The sequence below is a fragment of the Tursiops truncatus genome, chromosome 16 (assembly GCF_011762595.2).
Source record: "Tursiops truncatus isolate mTurTru1 chromosome 16, mTurTru1.mat.Y, whole genome shotgun sequence".
Taxonomy (NCBI): domain Eukaryota; kingdom Metazoa; phylum Chordata; class Mammalia; order Artiodactyla; family Delphinidae; genus Tursiops; species Tursiops truncatus.
In genome coordinates this window covers 504,868-522,479 of record NC_047049.1, presented here as the reverse complement: position 1 = coordinate 522,479, position 17,612 = coordinate 504,868, and the positions used below count along the sequence as shown (strand labels likewise).

The following is a 17,612-nucleotide window of genomic DNA, read 5'->3' as shown; positions in this document are numbered from 1 at the left end:
GGCAGGTGAGGAACGCCTGCACACTCTAGATTCCAACTTCAGGGCCGACCCTCTGGGCCCCGCCAGTAGCATCCACAAAGTCACTGGCCGCAAACAATGCCACCCAAATACAGGAAAGTGTCACCGAGCGCCTTTCAGCCCGCCTGGGGACCACTTGCTGACATCCACGCAGGGCTGTCTGTCCCTGGGGTTATGCGCTCAGGGCAAGCTTCCCTAAGTGGGGCCACCTGGATGCGTGAGCACTCGGGCCAAGCTGTATGTTGCTAGAATGTCTACTAGATTCACAACTTATTTATTTTCAAAACCACGAGCCAGGACTATGACACAGGCTCCCACTTCCTGGGTTCTGAGTAGAAGCACGTGTTTTGTGGTAACACCTGTCTGATCAGGACACTGTGATGCCATCTGCAGAGTTTAGAAACATGTGCAGACAAGACACACAAAACCTGATTCTAACTTCGGGCTAGAGAGCATTGCCAGGGCTGCGGTGTGAGATGTGGTCACGGGAGCGGGGAGGGGAAGGCCAGCGTCTGCCGGGTGTGTGGGGACTCACAGCATCAGCTCGGCCCGCCAGCCTTTGTCTTCCTCCTCAGTCTGACTCAACACGCTCACGATTTGGGAGAGGCTGGGGATCAGGCGGTGATGATACCCAGGCTTGCGAAATGGCCTCACCATTTGCCAGTAGAGGACCGATGCATTATACACCAGGAAGTAATACCTGGGGCACAAGAAGAGGGTGGGTGAGGCTCACCCAGAGCCAGTCCGTCCTGAGCCCCTTCCTGAGGGAACCCAGGGCCTCTGTCTCTGGCAGGTGCAACAGCCCTGCCCGAGCCGCCCTGGCCTGGCTGCCAGATATACATGTCGGGTGGACGCAGCATCCTCCCAGAGGCAGCCACGTGCCCTGCTCAGCCGCGTAGGTGGCTCCAGTTCAGACCCCGCCACAGGCTCCTGGGTCCAGACCAGAGAATCCCATCACTCTTTTGGTCATTCTGGAAAGCGATCAGCTCCCCATAAAAGTACCCAATGAGGAAGGCCTCCTTCGGCTTTCAAGGGATAGACAAGAATGGGCAAGCGCAGGGGGCATCGAGGAAGGCTGCCTGGAGGAATCAGCCAGGAGAGCAGTACAGGGAAAGCGGCTTGGGTGGGGTCCCCGTGCGAGCGGATGAAGTGCACGGTGGGTGAGGAGGAATGCTGGGGCAGAAGCAGAGCGCCCCGAGAAGCTGGGCCTTTCCCTGAGGGCTGCAGGAGCCCCCAGGAGAACCCGAGTGAGGGAACACAGGCGCCTCTCTGGAGGGGCCACCTCTGCCTTGCAGGACCCAGGTACCTGGCGGTGCTGGCTGTCTGATGGACGGTGCTGCCGATGACCACTGCGACCCAGAGGAGGGCAGGCCAGGCCCAGCAGGAAGACAAGGCTGCCTGCTCCTTCGTGGGGTCTACTCAGACCCCTCATCAGCCCCCAAGGCTCCTGGTCCTCCCCAGGCAGTCTGCACGTCCCCCCAAGACCCCTGCAGTGCAGCACTGACCAGGCCCCTCCCCAAGGGTGCCCACAGCGTGGGCTCAGGGCTCCAGGGCATGGTCCCCCTGAAACACCCACTGTCCTTAGAACCTCTGGCTCAAGGCCGGGCCTTGCCGTCCAGATGTCCCCGCTGAGGAAGGGTCTGCGGAGCTGGGCCCTGTATCCCCTGCACCTACGACAGGGGCTGGCCAGCGGAGGCCATCCACAGCGACACTGGGAGAAGGAATGAATGAACCTAGGGTTTATACTTAAATGTGCTTTAAACGTTGTGTCCTGTTTAAATAGGCTGTATCAATACCAGTTTGTATGCAAACTTAACAATTTCAATAATATTTAAGCAGTAATTAAGTAGAAAACTGTGCTGGAGTTTCAGAGGAATCAAACCTCCAGACACGAAGCCGTGGGCCAGGCGATCTGCCAGGGGGAGCACAGGTCGGTGGGGGCAGGGCAGGGAGGGAGCCCAGATGCCAACCCCCCAGAGAGGACAAGAAAGGGAGGTGCCTGGGGACTGGTCAAAGGCGAGGTTCCCACAGAGAAAGCAGGCAAAAGGCATCTGCAGGTCATAGAGACCTTTGCACACGGAAGAGGGTGCAGCTAAAGGGTCCAGTGTGCACGCGGCCCAGCTCCAACGCTAGAGACGTGAGCCCACAGCCATAGATGCAGTAAAACACGAACAAAACAAGACAAAAATCCCGGCGTCCAAACAGACAGAACCACCTGGTAAGTTCTGGTTCTAAACCTTGTACACACTCAGTTAGAAACGGCCGTTCCGTCATGCTCACCTTGGTTCTCCTTTTGCAAAGTTGATTGCCTTCATATACTGAGTCACGCAATTTTCAAATTCCTCCTAAACAACATAAAGAATGCACAATTAGATCAAATTTGCTACTAGAACATCAATCACTGTTCACCGTCACTCCCCTGAACGTTAAGCCTCTCTGAAGACGGCCTGGCCCCCAGGGTGTCAACAGGGGGAGTGGACGCCCACAGAAGCTCTCAGGAGCTCCGCCCCCTCCCTGGAAGCCTGGAAGTCCACCCCCATCCCACCCTGCGCCCCACCTGTGCTGCAGGCACCACCAGGCACGGGGACACAAAGGGCAGAGGTCAAAAGGACACAAGCCAGACCCCTCAGGGAAAAGCACAGATGGGAAATGCGGCATCTCACTTCACTGAAGAAGAATCTGGTCACCCAACTCCCAACAAAGCCGTTTTAAGGTGAGTCTAGCCTGACGCCGTCTGGAGGTGGGGGAATTTTAACTGTGGCGGTACAAGCCGTGGAACTTTGAGGAGAATGGAAGCAACCTCTCAGGGGAAAAACACAGTAGGACAATTACACATTCATTTCAGGATGGCAAGCTAGCTAAGGGTGCGCTTCACCTCGCCAAGACACTCAAGGCTGTGCACACCAAGCCTTCACGATCCAAAGGACAGTAAAGAAAATCCGGCGGAAGCAGCGCGCAGGGCTGGCGGGGACGCTGGGACAGGGCCCGGAATCGCCTCTCACCATGTTTTCGGTGGACTTGGGCGCACACAGCTGGGCCCTGCACAGGTGCGCTCGGCCCAGAAACTGGGTGACCGGCCCCTTCACCTTGAAGTACATCCGAATGCAGTCCTCGCTCATCTCGGGCTGCCCCATCTGCGCAAGAACACAGATCCCCCCCCCCAGGAGGTTCGCAGAGGGGGCGGCCCAGTGGACCACCCACCAGGGGCTGCCGCTTCCCGATTCTAGTACAAACCAAGAAATCGGGGTCCCCTGAAGGCGCCTCCCTAGGACCCCTGGGATTATTCACCTTCAGGGCCTGTTCTGCACACAAAACAAACAGGTCGGGGCTGAAGCTTTCTGTGGGGTCGAACTCTGATTTCCCCAGGTTGGCGGACTTGATCAACTGATAAGCCCTCTTCAGGGACGCAGCATCTATCAGGACAGGAGTTGAGGCAGATTTGGTCATCACGCAGCCATTGCCCCACCAAGCAGCAGTGGGGACGGTCAGGAGGACCCGGGACAGGGCTGGGGTCGGGCAGGCAAGCCCGTGCTGGCCCCCGCGCTGGCCCGGTCCTCGCCGGGGGAAGGAGCCCAGCAGCGAGATGCCCCGAGCTCAGCCCTCCGGGCCCCGCAGCAGCCCTGCGGCTCCGGCTTCAGGAGCAGCGTGAGGTGAACAATCCTTGAGGAACGGTTAGGAAGGACGAAAGGCTTCCTTTTAAAAAGGCGCCTTAGTCTGCCCAAGTCAGACAAATCCTCGAAGCGCTGGCTTCAAGGGGTCACTGGATCAGGCAGGGCGGGGGTCAACAGGGTGGGGACAGCCTCCCGGTGGGAGGGCGGTGACCGGCGGGTCCCGGGGTCTCCCCAGGGGCGGGGAGCGGGCGGGTCCCGGCCCCCCACCCACCCTGCTGGCTCTCGGCGCGGGCCAGCTCCTGCATTATGACCGGGTCCATGGCGCCGGCGTCTGAGGCGCCCGCTGCCCAACGTCCGCTGGCTTTATCTCCGCGGCCCAGGGGTTGCCTAGCGACAGAGAAGGGCGCCGGACCTACGGGTCGGCGGCGGGGCCATACTTGTCCGGAGGCGAAGCGCTCCGGCGCCCACCCGGTGAGAGCGCCTTCAGCCCCTCGGAGAGGACGTGAGGGCGAGGCGCCCGCCTGACCGGGGTCGCGTCCTCGCAGGCGGGTCCGCAGGCTCTGCCCCGCCTCCCGCCCGTGCTCACCCCCGTAGCGGGGCTGCCCAGTGCAGCTGCCGCGGGTTCCGATCTGGGTCCCTGCCGGTCCAGGATGCCCAGGGTTCGGGCCCTGACCCTCTGCTGAAACCCCCTCGCAGTCTCCCACAAAGCGGTCCTGCATTCCTTAGCTCATTCATTCATGTATCCTGCAAATAGTTAATTGCCCCCTGCCACTGGCCGGGGCTGAGCTGGGCCTGAAAAGGCAGCCGGGTGGACGGCCGCCCCCGTGGGGAGAGGACATCACACCCGCACGGAGTAACTGTGCGCCCGGGGCGCCGCCAGGGCAAGCGCGGGAGCCAGGCCACTTGTAGAGGGGTGTGGTCCCGAGGTGGGTGTTGGGGAGAGTGCCCCAAGCTCAGGGCAGTTGGGCTGAGGTCTGAAAGAGGGGCCAGGTGCTGGACAGAGAAGGAAGGGGAGAGGATGTCCAAGGAGTAGCGCTTGCCAAGGCCTGGGGAGGGGCACGCGGGGTGGGGGGCACAGCAGTGCGGATGGGGGTGGGGGCAGGAGAGCGCGACTGCCAGGGCGGGTTCTCGTTCCTACTGCTTTAAGCGGTGTGCGTGGGTCTGAGCATGTTCCGTGGGCGCCAGGTGAAGACTGGGTGATGGATGTGGCGCCAGGGAGGGCCAGGGGACTACACACCTGGGGGTGGATGGGGGCACGGGCCAGCCTGGGGAGCTCCGGGAGAGGGCGGGTGGAGTGGGGCTCAGGAGGACGTCGGGCCTTCTCTGTGGGACATGTGGATCGGGTGCTCAGAGCCCACATTTGTGGGAGGTGTCTGAGCTGGGAGGAGAGGTCCGGGGCTGGAGGCTCAGGCCTGTGAGCAGGTGTGCAGAGGTGACGGCGTGCGGGTGAGCTTGCAGAGGGGGAGCGTGGCGGGGCGAGGAGTGCTGGAGGCAGCTCTTGAGACCCCTGGGCCGTGGGCAGGAAGCAGGTGCGGGGGAGACTGGAGAGGTGGACAGGAGGCCTGTGCAGGGCTGAGTCCACAAGCCAAGGCAAGGGGGAGAGAGGGATCGGCCAGGTCAAATGTGGCCCAGACAGTGGTGAGGTGAGCCCTGGGAAGCCAGTGTCGGGTTTAACAGCACCCGGGGGAGGAGGCCGGTGACTCAGGAATAGCTACATCTCTAACTGGAGGGGGGGAGGGGGGGTGTTGGAGGGGGTGGAAGAGTGAGCGAGGGAGAGGAGGCAGAGGGAAAGACTTGGGTACATAATTCTTTAAGAAGTCTGGCTCTTAATGGGGAGGAAAGAGACTTGGGGGAGATGATGTAGGGCCTTTGGTGTCTGGGGAGGTGTCTTATTAAAGGTAAAAGACAATTAAGCACTTTTCAAGTTGATGGGCTTTTATTCGTAAACAAAGTGATCATGGGTGTAAAAAATCCTGTGGCATCTACAAAACTACTACAACTACTACTAAGTGAACTTGGCAAGGAGCAGGATACAGTGCTATGCGTGGATATCAATTGTATCTGTGTATACTGACAACCAACAGAGAAGGGCAGAAACGTACCATTTAAAATAGCATCAAAACCAACTACCTTGGGATAAATTTAACAAAAGATGTGTTAGTACTTTTCCACTGAAAACTACAACATCTTGCTGTGCGAAACTCCAGGAGACCCCCGTGAAAGGAGAGGATCGCTGAGCTCGTGAACTGGAGCTTATCTGTGACATGTCCTTCTCCCCAGGCTGATCTTTCTACTCAATGAAATCTCAGTCAGAATCCCAGAAGTGCTTTCCTGGAAATTGAAAGCTGATTCTAAAATTTATATGGAAACACAAAGGCCTAGAATGGCCAAGCTAGCCTTGAGGAAGAAGAACAAAGTTGGGGGACTCAAACTCCTGGATTTCAACACCTACTCTAAAGCCGCGGTGTGGGCTTCCCTGGTGGCGCAGTGGTTGAGAGTCCGCCTGCCGATGCCGGGGACACGGCTTCGTGCCCCGGTCCGGGAAGATCCCACATGCCGCGGAGCGGCTGGGCCCGTGAGCCATGGCCGCTGAGCCTGCGCGTCCGGAGCCTGTGCTCCGCAGCGGGAGAGGCCACAACAGTGAGAGGCCCACGTACGGCAAAAAATAAAAAATAAATAAAGCCACGGTGTTTCAGACAGTGTGGTGTTGGTGAAAGACAAATGAATAGACCGATAGAACAGAATAAATAGTTCTGAACCAGACCCACATGGATTCGGTCCATTGCTTTTGCCACATGTGCCACTTCAAGGGGGAAAAGGAAAGTCTTCGCAACAAGTGATGCCAGAACAAGTGGGCCGTGAATTGCCTGGAACCTGCATCACACCATGGACAGAACTAATTTGAGATGGACCATAGGTAGACTTTAAAAGGAAAATTTAAGTGCGTACAGCTTCTTGAGTAAAACAAAATACTTCACCACCCTGGAGCAGACAACGGTTTCTTAGGTAGGAAATAAAAAATGGCATCAAAGGAAAAGAAAGAAAGCTGTCCTCATCCAAAGTGAAGCCTCTGCTCTTCGAAAGGCACTGTTAAGATGAAAAGGCAAACTACAGGGTGGTTGAAAATAACCACAGTGAACATCTAACAAAGGACATGTATCCAGGTTATAGAAAGGAAGCCAATAGACCAATAAAAAGACAACACAAATTTTGAAAGACGGGCACAAACTTGAATAGACTCTCAAAAATACAAGATATTTGAATATCCAATAAGCACGTGAAAAGGTGCTCAACATCGTCGGTAATCAGGGAAATACAAATTACAAATGTTCAAAAAGAGATGTCGCCATAGACCCACTAGAACGGCTACAATGGAGACAGCCGACAAAGGTGGAGGTTGGGATTCTTCCGCACTGCTTGTGGGGATATGAAATGTGCTATCACTGGAAAACGATGTTTTTAATAAAGTTGAACATCCCCCTACTCTCTGACCCAGAAATCCTTCTCCCAGGCATTGACCCAGAGGAATGACCACATGTACGCACAGGGACGTGTACGAGAAATTTACACAGCAGCTTTATCCTGAATGGCCCCAAGGTGGAGACAACCCCAAACGCCCAACGGTAGACAGTTGTGGCACAGCCACGGTGGACCACAACTCGGCAACGAGAGTGAACCAGCCACACGACCCCGAGGTGGATGAATCGGGGCAAAAGCACCAGGCGTGGAAACCATCTGCACAATCCCGTTTCCACAAAATTCTAGGACAGGCAAAGGGACACTGAGGTGACAGAAATCGGGTGGGGGCCTGACTGGGGAGGGGTGGCATACAAGGTCCACGTCTTGACTGGACAGTTGGGCACGTGGTCGTATGCATTTTTCAAAATGCAGCGAAGCGACATTTAAAGCAGGGGCATCTTCTTTTACTGTGATGACAGCCAAGCCGGAATGAACCATGAGCTGGGCCCACTCAGAGCCGGGGTCCGCGGGCCGGGCGGGTGGACCAGAACCAGGGGTCAGCTGGCGGGCGCTTTGCCTGGGAAGCTGAGAGAGGCCAGGTGGTCTGGGGAGGACTGGGCGTGGAGGAGGGTGAGCGAGTGGGTGACAAGAAGCTCCTGTGGGCCCTGCGTTGTGGGGCCATGAACCCCGAGTGGCACCCCCATCCCCAAGATGCTCCCGCAGGGCACAGCTGCCCAAGTCCAGGGTGAGAGAAGGTCCCCTGGGGCCTCTGTGGGTGGGAGGCTGAAGGAGCAGGGGAGGTGGGTGCAGGCATCGGGCGGAGGTGACCGGGAGGGGAAGCTGGCGGGCAGGGTGGGGTGGGTCTTGGTGCCCTGGGCGGGGCTGGGCTCTGGTGCCGTGGCTGCCAGAGCCCAGAAGGCCAGCCTGCAAACAGGAAGGTGTCGTGGATGATTTGATTTGACAGTCAGCAGCAGAGGGGCAGTAGAGCAGACCTCCCTCACCTGGCCTCCCAGGCTTCGGGGAGATCTTGTCGTACTCTGTCTTCTCCCCTTCTTCCTCGGGAATAGATCCCAGCTTTTAGCAGGCACAAGACGTCCCCAGTTCCTGCCTTCCTTATGACCAGTATGGCCAAGTAACCCAGCTCTGGTCACTGCAATGCAGCCTTAGGGGAGTGTGCTCAAAGGGAGAGCAGCCCCTTCTTTGGCCCTTTTGTCTGCTGGTGGGACAGTGGCTATGAAGGCTGGAGCTTGAGCATCCACTTTGTGCCATGAAGAGGAAACCTCTGTGCTGGGGTGAAGGAGCCCGGGTCCCCTCTGTGGGCAGCTGCTCAGTCCTGGGTAGCCTCATGTGAGAAAGAAGTAGACTTCTCTCTTGTTGAATTCACGGCTGCTTTGTGTTTCCTGAGACACCCCCAACCGCCATCCTCACCAGGGCTTTAGCTGTGCCCGTTGGTGAAGGTTAGGACGCAAATGCAGATCACAGGGCAGTAGGAGGGAGGGAAGACGTCTGACACATTTTCTGACAAGTGTCTAGGTTTTCTTAGCTAAAGTTTAGAGCCCAGCGCATGATGAAATATGGATACAAGTGTACACACATGACAAAAGAAGTTCTCCCTGGATATCACTTTGAAACCTAAACACCCTTCTTCCTCGGCGTCCGGAGCCGTGCACCACCTTGGAGGGAGAAGGCTCCAGTCCCTGTCAAATTAGCCAGCAATTAGTCCTCACAGATGGTTCTCAAACATGTCTTTGTTTATTCATAAAGACATCCGGCACCATACGCATAGCAGTTATAAAGTATTTATTCCCACCGAGGAAGTGTCTCACAGACATTGTGTAGTAAGACTTTCAGAGTCCTAGAGCATTAAATATTAAAACTCCTGTTTCCAGTTTTACAGCAGCCTTAAATATTAAGAGTGGAAAACAAAAATTATTTTTTGCCGGATGGTATTTCATTTAGCAAAGACAGTTCAGGTCAGGCCCACTCTTTGCTTTATCTCCCCAAGAATCAACTTGGAACTTGTGGGGCGCCACGCGTTTCCCCCTGAAATCCTCCTCCGCTCCCTCCAAAAGCTCAGCGTGCAGAGGAGCTTGGATAGAAGGCCGGGCGTCTGCCCAGGTGGGGCCCACTGACCGCCCAGGAGGCAGCTCCGCAGAGCCCTCCGCGTGGCTGCTTCCTGCCTGTGCTCCGCAGCCCCGTGGGCTTCCCTCTGGGCCGTGAGGAAAGGTCCTGCTCCTGCACTGCGAGCACTGCGCTTACAATATGCGCCTCAGTACATAAGGTTGTCCTGCGGTTTCTTCTCAAACAAATAATTGGGAAGCTTGTCCTTTTTTCCTTTTTTTCCTGCGCTCTTGAACTGGTTTTCATAACGTTGTAATTATGTGTTTCTTAAAGGTTCACTAGAGCTTGTGAAACTGGACATTTTCTCTTCTTGTTTTGAGCAGGTGTGTGTGTGTGTGTGTGCATGTGTGTGATGTGCGTATATGTGCTTTTGTGTATGTGTGTGGGGGTCTTTGTGTGGATATGTACGTGTGCATATATGCTCGTGTGTGTGTCTGGCGTATGTGTACATGTGTATGGATGTGTGTGTGTGTGTGTGCGTGTGTGTGCTGCACGCGTGTGTACTGTTGCAGCTCTTTCGCAACACTCTCATCTGTGGTAACTGGCTCCTCCTGACTCAATTTGGTAATTTATATTTTCCTAGAAAAGCATTCATTTCATCCAAATTGTAATATGCATGGGGTTGAACAAAGTAGTCATTTATGGTTGTTTTCCATTTTCTCTGTATCTGGGGCTGATTTTTCTTCTTATTTCCTTATTTTCTGTATCTCTCTTTTTTTCTTGATTAGGCTAGCTAACTTATTTTTAAATGTTATTGTTTTCCTATCTTTAAGAACCAGCTTTTGGATTCATTTATTGATCCTATCATTTTTTATTTTTTAAATCATTAATTTCTTCCTTGGTTCTTATCTCGTCCTCCTGTCTGCTTAACTTAGCTGTATTTTTAGTTCTTATTGAATTGGATGCTTGCTTTATTCTTTTCACCTTTTCTTAGTAATTAATATAAGTAAAAAAGAGTGACTTTTCATCTGAGCGCTCTGTTAGCTGTATCCGATGATTTCTGATATATAATGCAGAAGCCTGATTCTCAAACTGTTGAAATGTGTTTTTTATACAAATAGCTGGGGCTGTGGCAGAGAACCCGCTAGCCCATTGATGAGGAAACTGGCGGATGGCCATAAGGTCCGAGGTTGCAGGACATAGAGTCCCGCCAGTGGACCAGGGACAGTGAATCAGTTTCCTGCCTCAGATCCACACCTGGTGCACGTCGCACGGGACGATGAGTGTATAGCCTTGGGGTCACTTCTGTACCCACACGCCATCCCCTTTCCACAGGGTGACCTCTGGCTTCCCAGGTTGGCCGGCCAGCCCTGGGGTCACGACAGGAGCCCCCAGAGCTCTGCCCGCTGCACGGGGCGGGCGAGGGCGTGGCCTGATGCTGAAAACCAGAGCCCCTAGCTGCCTTACTTCCAAATTCTGGATGCATTTTCTCGAGCAGCAGGGATTACCCTAGGATTGCTTTCTAGATAGTCTGTAATGAGAGTTCTTTCTTCTCTGGCTCAGGAGTTTCTTATGCAAGTTGAAAGTTTTTTGTTTCCTGCCGCTTCAACTTCTCGCGGTGCCGCACTGTGAGCAGAGCCACTGTCCCGGCCGCGCCTGCTTTGCTCTGCATCTTGGGCCAGATATGCAACCGGTTCTCAGGACGGTCCCGCAGGCACTGGAAACATCATGACACGTCAGTTAGAACCTGGCGCCGATTCTACTGTCCAGGTCTCTGCATCCTCACCTTTGAAAACACAGCATCACTGGTGTGCTTCTGCCTGGGTCTCCGTGCTCACCTGCGGGCTTCCCTGCTTTCAGGGCCTCTGGTCCTGTGTCACGTGGCACATTGGGTGGGCAGCCTTTCCACCTGCACTGTGGGTTATCACCTCTGTCGTATTGTTCATTTCTTTTGCCTGGAGTCCAACCTTGTCTGATGTGACAGCGGTGTCCATGGGGTGGGGAGGTGACGGCGGTGTCCATGGGGTGGGGAGGTGACGGCGGTGTCCTTGGGGTGGGGAGGTGACGGCGGTGTCCATGGGGTGGGGAGGTGACGGCGGTGTCCCTGGGGTGGGGAGGTGACGGCGGTGTCCCTGGGGTGGGGAGGTGACGGCGGTGTCCTTGGGGTGGGGAGGTGACGGTGGTGTCCCTGGGGTGGGGAGGTGACGGCGGTGTCCCTGGGGTGGGGAGGGTGATCGCTGGCATCCTGGGCTTTGGATGCAGCCTCGGGTGGAGTTGAGGAGTGTGCGCCCTCAGGAAGTGGCCACCAGAGGGAGATGATGCTCTGATGGCAGCCTTGGGCCCTCCTGCCGGTTCTCCACCAGGCTCCTGACTGCACGGCTGGGATCCCAGGGCTGAGCATCACTGAGGGCGCTCCTTGGGCTGATAACCTCCTGGATCCCATGGGCTCGGAGCAAGGCCCCGAGGGCTCCCAGGCTGTCCAGGGGGTCCTTTGCTGCTTCTGTGGTGAGGACTGGGGCAGGATTGGTCAGAGAAGCTAGTCTGTGGACAAGCCTGTGAGAGTATGATGGTGGCGGCTCCTGGGCTCCTTCCTTGTCGGCTGGGCAGTGATGGGGGATGACATTGCAGAGCAGAGACTCTCCCCCCCAGAGGGGACACCACAGATCACCCCGGAACAGTCCTGGGTGGAGACAGTGGAGGGCACGCGGTCGGGGGATTGGAGGTGGGTGCGGCCGGCCCTTGCAGGCTCTGCTCTGCAGCCCCATAGGCACCTCTGGATCCTGGCATCGCCCGCGCCCACGGGTCCCTCACCCTCTGCTCTGTGGCCAGGCCTGCCCCTGCCGTGGGTGGTCCAGCTCCCCGATGCCACAGGGACCTTGGACCTGTCGTTGACTTGAGATTGTTTTTTTTGGGGGGGTGCGCGGGCCTCTCACTGTTGCGGCCTCTCCCGCTGCAGAGCACAGGCTCCGGACGCGCAGGCTCAGCGGCCATGGCTCATGGGCCCAGTCGCTCCGCGGCATGTGGGATCTTCCTGGACTGGGGCACGAACCCGTGTCCCCTGCATCGGCAGGCGGGCTCTCAACCCCTGCGCCACCAGGGAAGCCCACGTCTAGCATTCTTTACTGTCAGAATTCAGGTGCTATATCTGTTTTTAGTCCTTAACATAACCTCTGCAATAAAATATTTGGGCTCCCAAAGTAGGGGCAGAAGGATTTTTGGATACTCGACAGCTGAAAGGATTTGAAAGTGTCCAGTTTTCCTGTTTCAGCTTCAGTGTGACACATTAATTACAAGGTCACCTTTGGCCGAATAGAAGACTGGCGTTTCCTTTGTGCAAATGAGACATGAGAAAACTCTCTGTGATGTTTGTTGTGATGCAGAAGGACCCAGGCAGAGCCTTTTATGGGAAGAACCGGCCTCGGGCTCCACCGGCCTCTCGCAGCGTCTGCCTCGCCCCGACAGAGGCCGTGAAGCGAGTTTGCCCCCAGAGCCCCGGCAGGGAGGAACCCGGCTGGGGCGTCCACGCGCTCACGCACGCCTGCTTCCCTGGCCTGTTTGGAGGCCTGCTTCGGGGGACCTTGGGCGAGACCTCCCTCCTCCGACTCAATCTCCTCTCCCGGCTCCCCCCCCTCCCCTTGCCGGCAGGTTCCAGGGCAATTCGGGGCGTTCAGTGCATGTTCCCAGTTGTGCAGACATCACACTGTCCGCCTCCAGGACCCTCTGATCCCCGAGCGCCAGCGCCCGCCAGCGGCCGCTCCGCGTGCCCCTCCCCCAGCCCCTGACAACACGGGTCTGCTTCCTGTCTCTTTGGAGTCACCTTTTCTGGACACTTCGTATGCGCGGAATCATATAACACGTGGCCTTTGGTCTGGCCTCTTCTACGGAGCACAGTGTTTTCAGCGTTCACCCCCGTTGTAGCGAGTGTCAGGGCTTAACTCCTTCTCGCGGCCGAGTCACGTTCCGGGGGTTTCATCTATTCAGTCTCACCTGTTGATGGACGTTCGGGCTCTTCCCGCCTTTGGGCTACTGTGAATCGTGCTGCAGTGAACACAGTGCACAGTTTTTGTTTGAGTTCTCGTATTCGGTTCTTTGGGTGTATACTCAGGGGTAGAATTGCTGGGTCTTATGGAGTTCTAGGTTTAACTTTCTGAGGAAATCTCATCCCTCTCCCGTACAGGAGAGTGACTGCATGCACTCGGGTGTCTATACAAAGCACACAGTTTATAAATATGCTGCTGACATAGGTTCAGTCATGTGTTACCTTATATTTAAAATAAGCATTAGCGGAGCTCAGCGTCAAGCAGCCCCTGTTATCTGTTTATCAACTGTCATTCTGATGTGAAAATTCATACAATTTGAAACTCTCTTAGCTGCGCTGAATTATGAGGCAGAGCAGGGAAGCTGATTCTTTTTCATTTAAATACATCTTGGGCTTGAGCGGTTTTGTATTTATAAAATAAATGACTTGTGTGGTTTCTTAAATTAAAAATCTTAACAAACGTTATCACTTAGATGAACACAATTAGGTGAGATCCTCAAAATAATAAAAAGGCCTCTTTCAGAGCACTTTGGGTATAAAAATAAACCAGCGCCTCTTGGGGGAAGTTTGTCATCTTTGCAGCAGCAATTCCCCAGGGGCTGGTGGAATGGAAGCCGCGTGCAACCGAGGCAGCAGGTCCGTCCACGGTTGCTTCTAGCTGGACTTGGCCCTCGGGGGAGGGTCTGAATTAATAGCAGTTTTGAGGAATGGGATTATACACTGTGTTTCTTCCTTAGCTGGTCGGGCTTTTTCTGTATTTATCTCAGAGCAAAGGATTGTTCGGGGGAATACAGGACTCAGACCCCACGAAAACACGTTCCCTGATTGCGGCCGTGGACACGTGCCCCGTGGGCGTATTTCCATTTGTCTGGTGTCTCGGGTCCCCACGCCAATCGTCTCTCCCTTAGATGCCACCCCAGGTCCCTGTGTGTCCCACCTGTCAACCAGGGGCACCTCATTCGTCTGAGGGAAGCTGCGGAGCTCAAGGGTTTCAAAGGACTGTCTTGGCTCTGGGTGGGCAGAGGGAGGGTCCCCAGGAGTTGCCACGATGGAGACCCCCGTCCCGGGAAGCGCACGGGGCCCACATGGGGGCCGAGGCAGAAGAGTGACAGTCCCAGCAGCAGGTCACCTTTGACCCAGGAGACCAGAAAGGAGCGTGTGGGTCCGTCCAGGCTGTGCCGGGCCCGGGCTTGGCCCCTACCTGGTATCTGCCGGCTCCTCCCGCGATGGCTGCAGGCCTTCAGCTTCCACGTGGGTCTCTGCAGGGCGAGCTGGCGGCCTTTGGGGACTGGGCCCCAAACGTGAGCTTGTGTCAGGGGAGGGGGTCTTCGGGCCAGGGTAGAAAGCCAGGGCTCTGGTCACCCGTTAGAGGAAACCTGCGTCCAGACTGCATGGCCCGTCACCAGGTATCTGGGGCGAGGACGGGTCAGGGTGGGGTGGGGCTGACTCCTCCTTACTTGGGCCCCCGCTCAGTGGTGACAGCGCTGGAGGAGGCGGTGGCTGTGTGTTTGGCCTGAGACAGGGCTCTCTGAGCCCGCGAGCCTGGCTGTGCTGGTGGACGCGTTAGGGTTAGGGTTAGGTTAGGCATTCACTTTCTGTAGAAAGAGCAATTTTTCTGAATGTGTGTACAGAAAAGTTGTCAAAATTCCTCCTCTGGAGACGCTGGGCTCCAGCCTGTGCCCGAGAAGCTCGGCACCCCTTGCCCGACTGAGGCCATCTCTGCTGGGAAGCGTCTGGCTCCATGACTCACGCGGCCTCCTCTCCCGTTGCGCCAGCCTTGTCTGGCCTGTCTCTGTGGGAAATCAGCCCAGGGCAAAGTCTTTGCTGTCAGAAGAATAAAGCAAATGCAGACGATGATGACAGCTCACTATTCAGAACACGTTGTCAGAGGCGTTGGCCTGGCCTCCTGGCTGAGCTTAGCTCGGCCCGAAGACGTTATCTGTGCTTCGACGTTGATAAAACCAGAACAAGCGACCACCATGCTCCTAGCTGTCGTCATGGGGACTAGAAATCCAGGATCGTGTTGTTTGTTGTTGGATGGATGCCATCCTGGCCCACTGCACTCACCGGGCTCTCTTCACCCCCAGCCCTGCCTGGTGCCCACCTGGGCTGGACGGCAGGTGAGGGGTCAGTGGGCAGTGGAGGGGAGAAGCCCACCCGAGCTGGCTTCTGTCTGCGGGAGGAGTGACTGCAGCTGACCCAAGCCCGGGCGGTGCCGGAGCCGCTGCCGCCGCCTCCGAGCCCAGGGGCCTGGTCCTGCCCTTCCGTCTGTGCGGGAGCCCAGCAGCCCTGCCCGCCCACGCAGAGCAGCCACTTCTCTGGGACCCGCTCTGCAGGCCAGCGCCAGGCCGCATCTCTGATTCCCTCCACGCCCACCGTCTGCTTTTCCCAGGAAGCCCCTCACCCCCCCGTGAGGATGCTGCCTTCCGTCAGAGCAGTGCCTCCCGGGAGTCAGCTGCCGGCCTCTGCGTACCAACGCTTTGATGCTGATGTGTGGCCCCGCCCGTGACCAAAACTTGCCGAGCTCGCTCTGATGTGCAATTTCTGCCACTTTGTGTTTTCATTCTCTGAGTTTAAACACGATTCCCCGCCCCCTCCGTTTTTCTTTGAAGACCCTGGCCCTCGTCCTTCCTGTTCTGCTCATTGCTGGCTGAGCTGGTGCCTACTGAACCCCGCCAGCCAGGAGGCGCCCTCCCGTGCCCAGGGCCCCCCACTGGCCTCTCCATCCCTAGCTTCCCCGTGGGTGAGGGCCGGTGGTGCGGGGTGTGCCTCCCTGCCGGTGTGGGCGCCGAGTGGACTTGGCCTTGGGTGTGGCCCCACTCGGGGCTGACCAGGGACGATGGGCAGGGAGGTGGTGGATGCCGCTGTTGTCAGAGGTCGCTCCTGGGGACCCTCTGTGCAAAGACCTACTGGGTCGTCTGTATCTGGGTTTGCATGAGTCGGCTCTGTAATCGTGAAAGACGTGTTTTCACTGGTTTTAAAAAAATGTATGAAAGGGAGCCTTAAGACACCCTATTCTGAGGTGGCGGAGGACATGGTCTTTTCCTACCACGCTGATTTCCAGAACGAACGCGGCAGCTTGTCCAGCACGTGGTGGGGGACACTTGCAGTTCATAGATGGCATGAGGCCTGGCCCGCGGCTCCCGAGCTGCTTACCATGGGCTCTGCTCGCCTGATGATGTCGTTCTGATGGGTTGTGCAAAACTTTATTTTCAGTTAATCGAGTTATATTCTAAATACAGCCCATGGAAGAGCTCTCTATTTAAAAGGAGCTTTGCTGAGCCTCGATGCAGGAGATGATGCAGGAGCTGACGCAGGTGATGCCAGCTCACTTTATTTTCCTTAAAACCAGGAACAGGCTTCCACAAGTGACTGACACAGACCCTGTCACTCCGGGTCTGAAGGAGCCCCTCCCACAGGCCGGCTTCCTTTCGCACATGGAGCTGGTCCAAAGGAACCGTGTAAAGTAAACACTCTCCGAGCCGAGTCCTGTTGCCCCATTCCCAGTGCCACTGCAGACATGGACTTTTCCAGAAAGCACATTGGCCCCAGGACGTAGTGAAGTCATCTGTTTCGGGCCAGGCACCAGGAGTGGAGTGGACAGGCGGCACCCAGGTGAATAACTGTGCACGCTCTGTACATGCACAGCGCATGCACACTCACACACCTGGGCACGCCTACATGCACACACTTACGCACAGGTGTGCACACACCCATGCACTCACGCACCCCCACACGGACAGGTGTGCACACGTGTGCACACGAGACACACCACACTCACCTGCAGGCCCAGCCACACACGGACGTGTGCCCTCCCCCCACCCCCCTCAGCTCCACCAACTCCTCATCTCTTCTCCGTTTCTGCAGGTTTTCCATTTCCAGAATGTTACAGAAAAGGAATCACGCCGTGCGTAACCCTGGGGACTGGCATTTTTCAAGGAGTGTGGCTGCCTGGAGGCTCACACAAGGAGTGTGGCTGCCTGGAGGCTCACCGGGTCGTCCCCTCGTTTCTAGGGCTGAGTAGTTGTCCGTGGTCTGGGCGCATCTCAGCTACCTTATTGTTGAAGAGCATCTGGCCTGTTCCTACACTTTGGCTGTTATAAATAAAACTGTCATAAACATTCGTGCCCAGGTTTTTTGTGGGAAAAAAATGTTCCTTTCTCTGGGATAAACGCCCAGGAGTGCAATTGCTGGGTCATATAGTAATTGCATGTTTAGTTGTTTTTTTAAAAGCTGCCCAATTGTTTTCCAGAGGGCCCTACCATTGTACCTCCTCAGCAGCTGTATCTGAGGGATCCATTTCCTCTGCCTCCTGCCAGAATTTGGGATTTTTTATTTTAGCCATTCTGAAAACCGTGTAGTGATACCTCATTGTGGTTTTAATTTGCATTTTCCTAATGGCTATGATGTTGGACATCTTTTCA

At 56.1% G+C, this 17,612-nt stretch overlaps 1 protein-coding gene and 1 long non-coding RNA gene across 2 annotated transcripts in view; one reads left to right on the top strand and one right to left on the bottom strand.

Moving 5' to 3' along the window:
- The window catches only part of CFAP46 (cilia and flagella associated protein 46), a 90,537-nt gene extending 86,521 nt beyond the window's left edge, over positions 1–4,016 (bottom strand). Inside the window, exons 1-5 of the mRNA XM_073793776.1 lie at positions 3,901–4,016; positions 3,307–3,431; positions 3,021–3,152; positions 2,299–2,363; positions 554–718 (exon numbers count right to left, since the gene is read on the bottom strand). Coding sequence (XP_073649877.1) covers positions 554–718; positions 2,299–2,363; positions 3,021–3,152; positions 3,307–3,431; positions 3,901–3,949 — 536 coding nt within the window. The 5' untranslated portion in view covers positions 3,950–4,016. The remainder of the gene's footprint in view (positions 1–553; positions 719–2,298; positions 2,364–3,020; positions 3,153–3,306; positions 3,432–3,900) is intronic.
- An 11,111-nt stretch (positions 4,017–15,127) lies between these two features.
- Positions 15,128–17,309, top strand: LOC109550680 (uncharacterized). The gene is made up of 2 exons (XR_002177294.3): positions 15,128–15,308; positions 17,056–17,309. It is a non-coding gene; the product is annotated as an uncharacterized lncRNA (long non-coding RNA).
- The last annotated feature ends 303 nt before the right edge of the window (positions 17,310–17,612 follow it).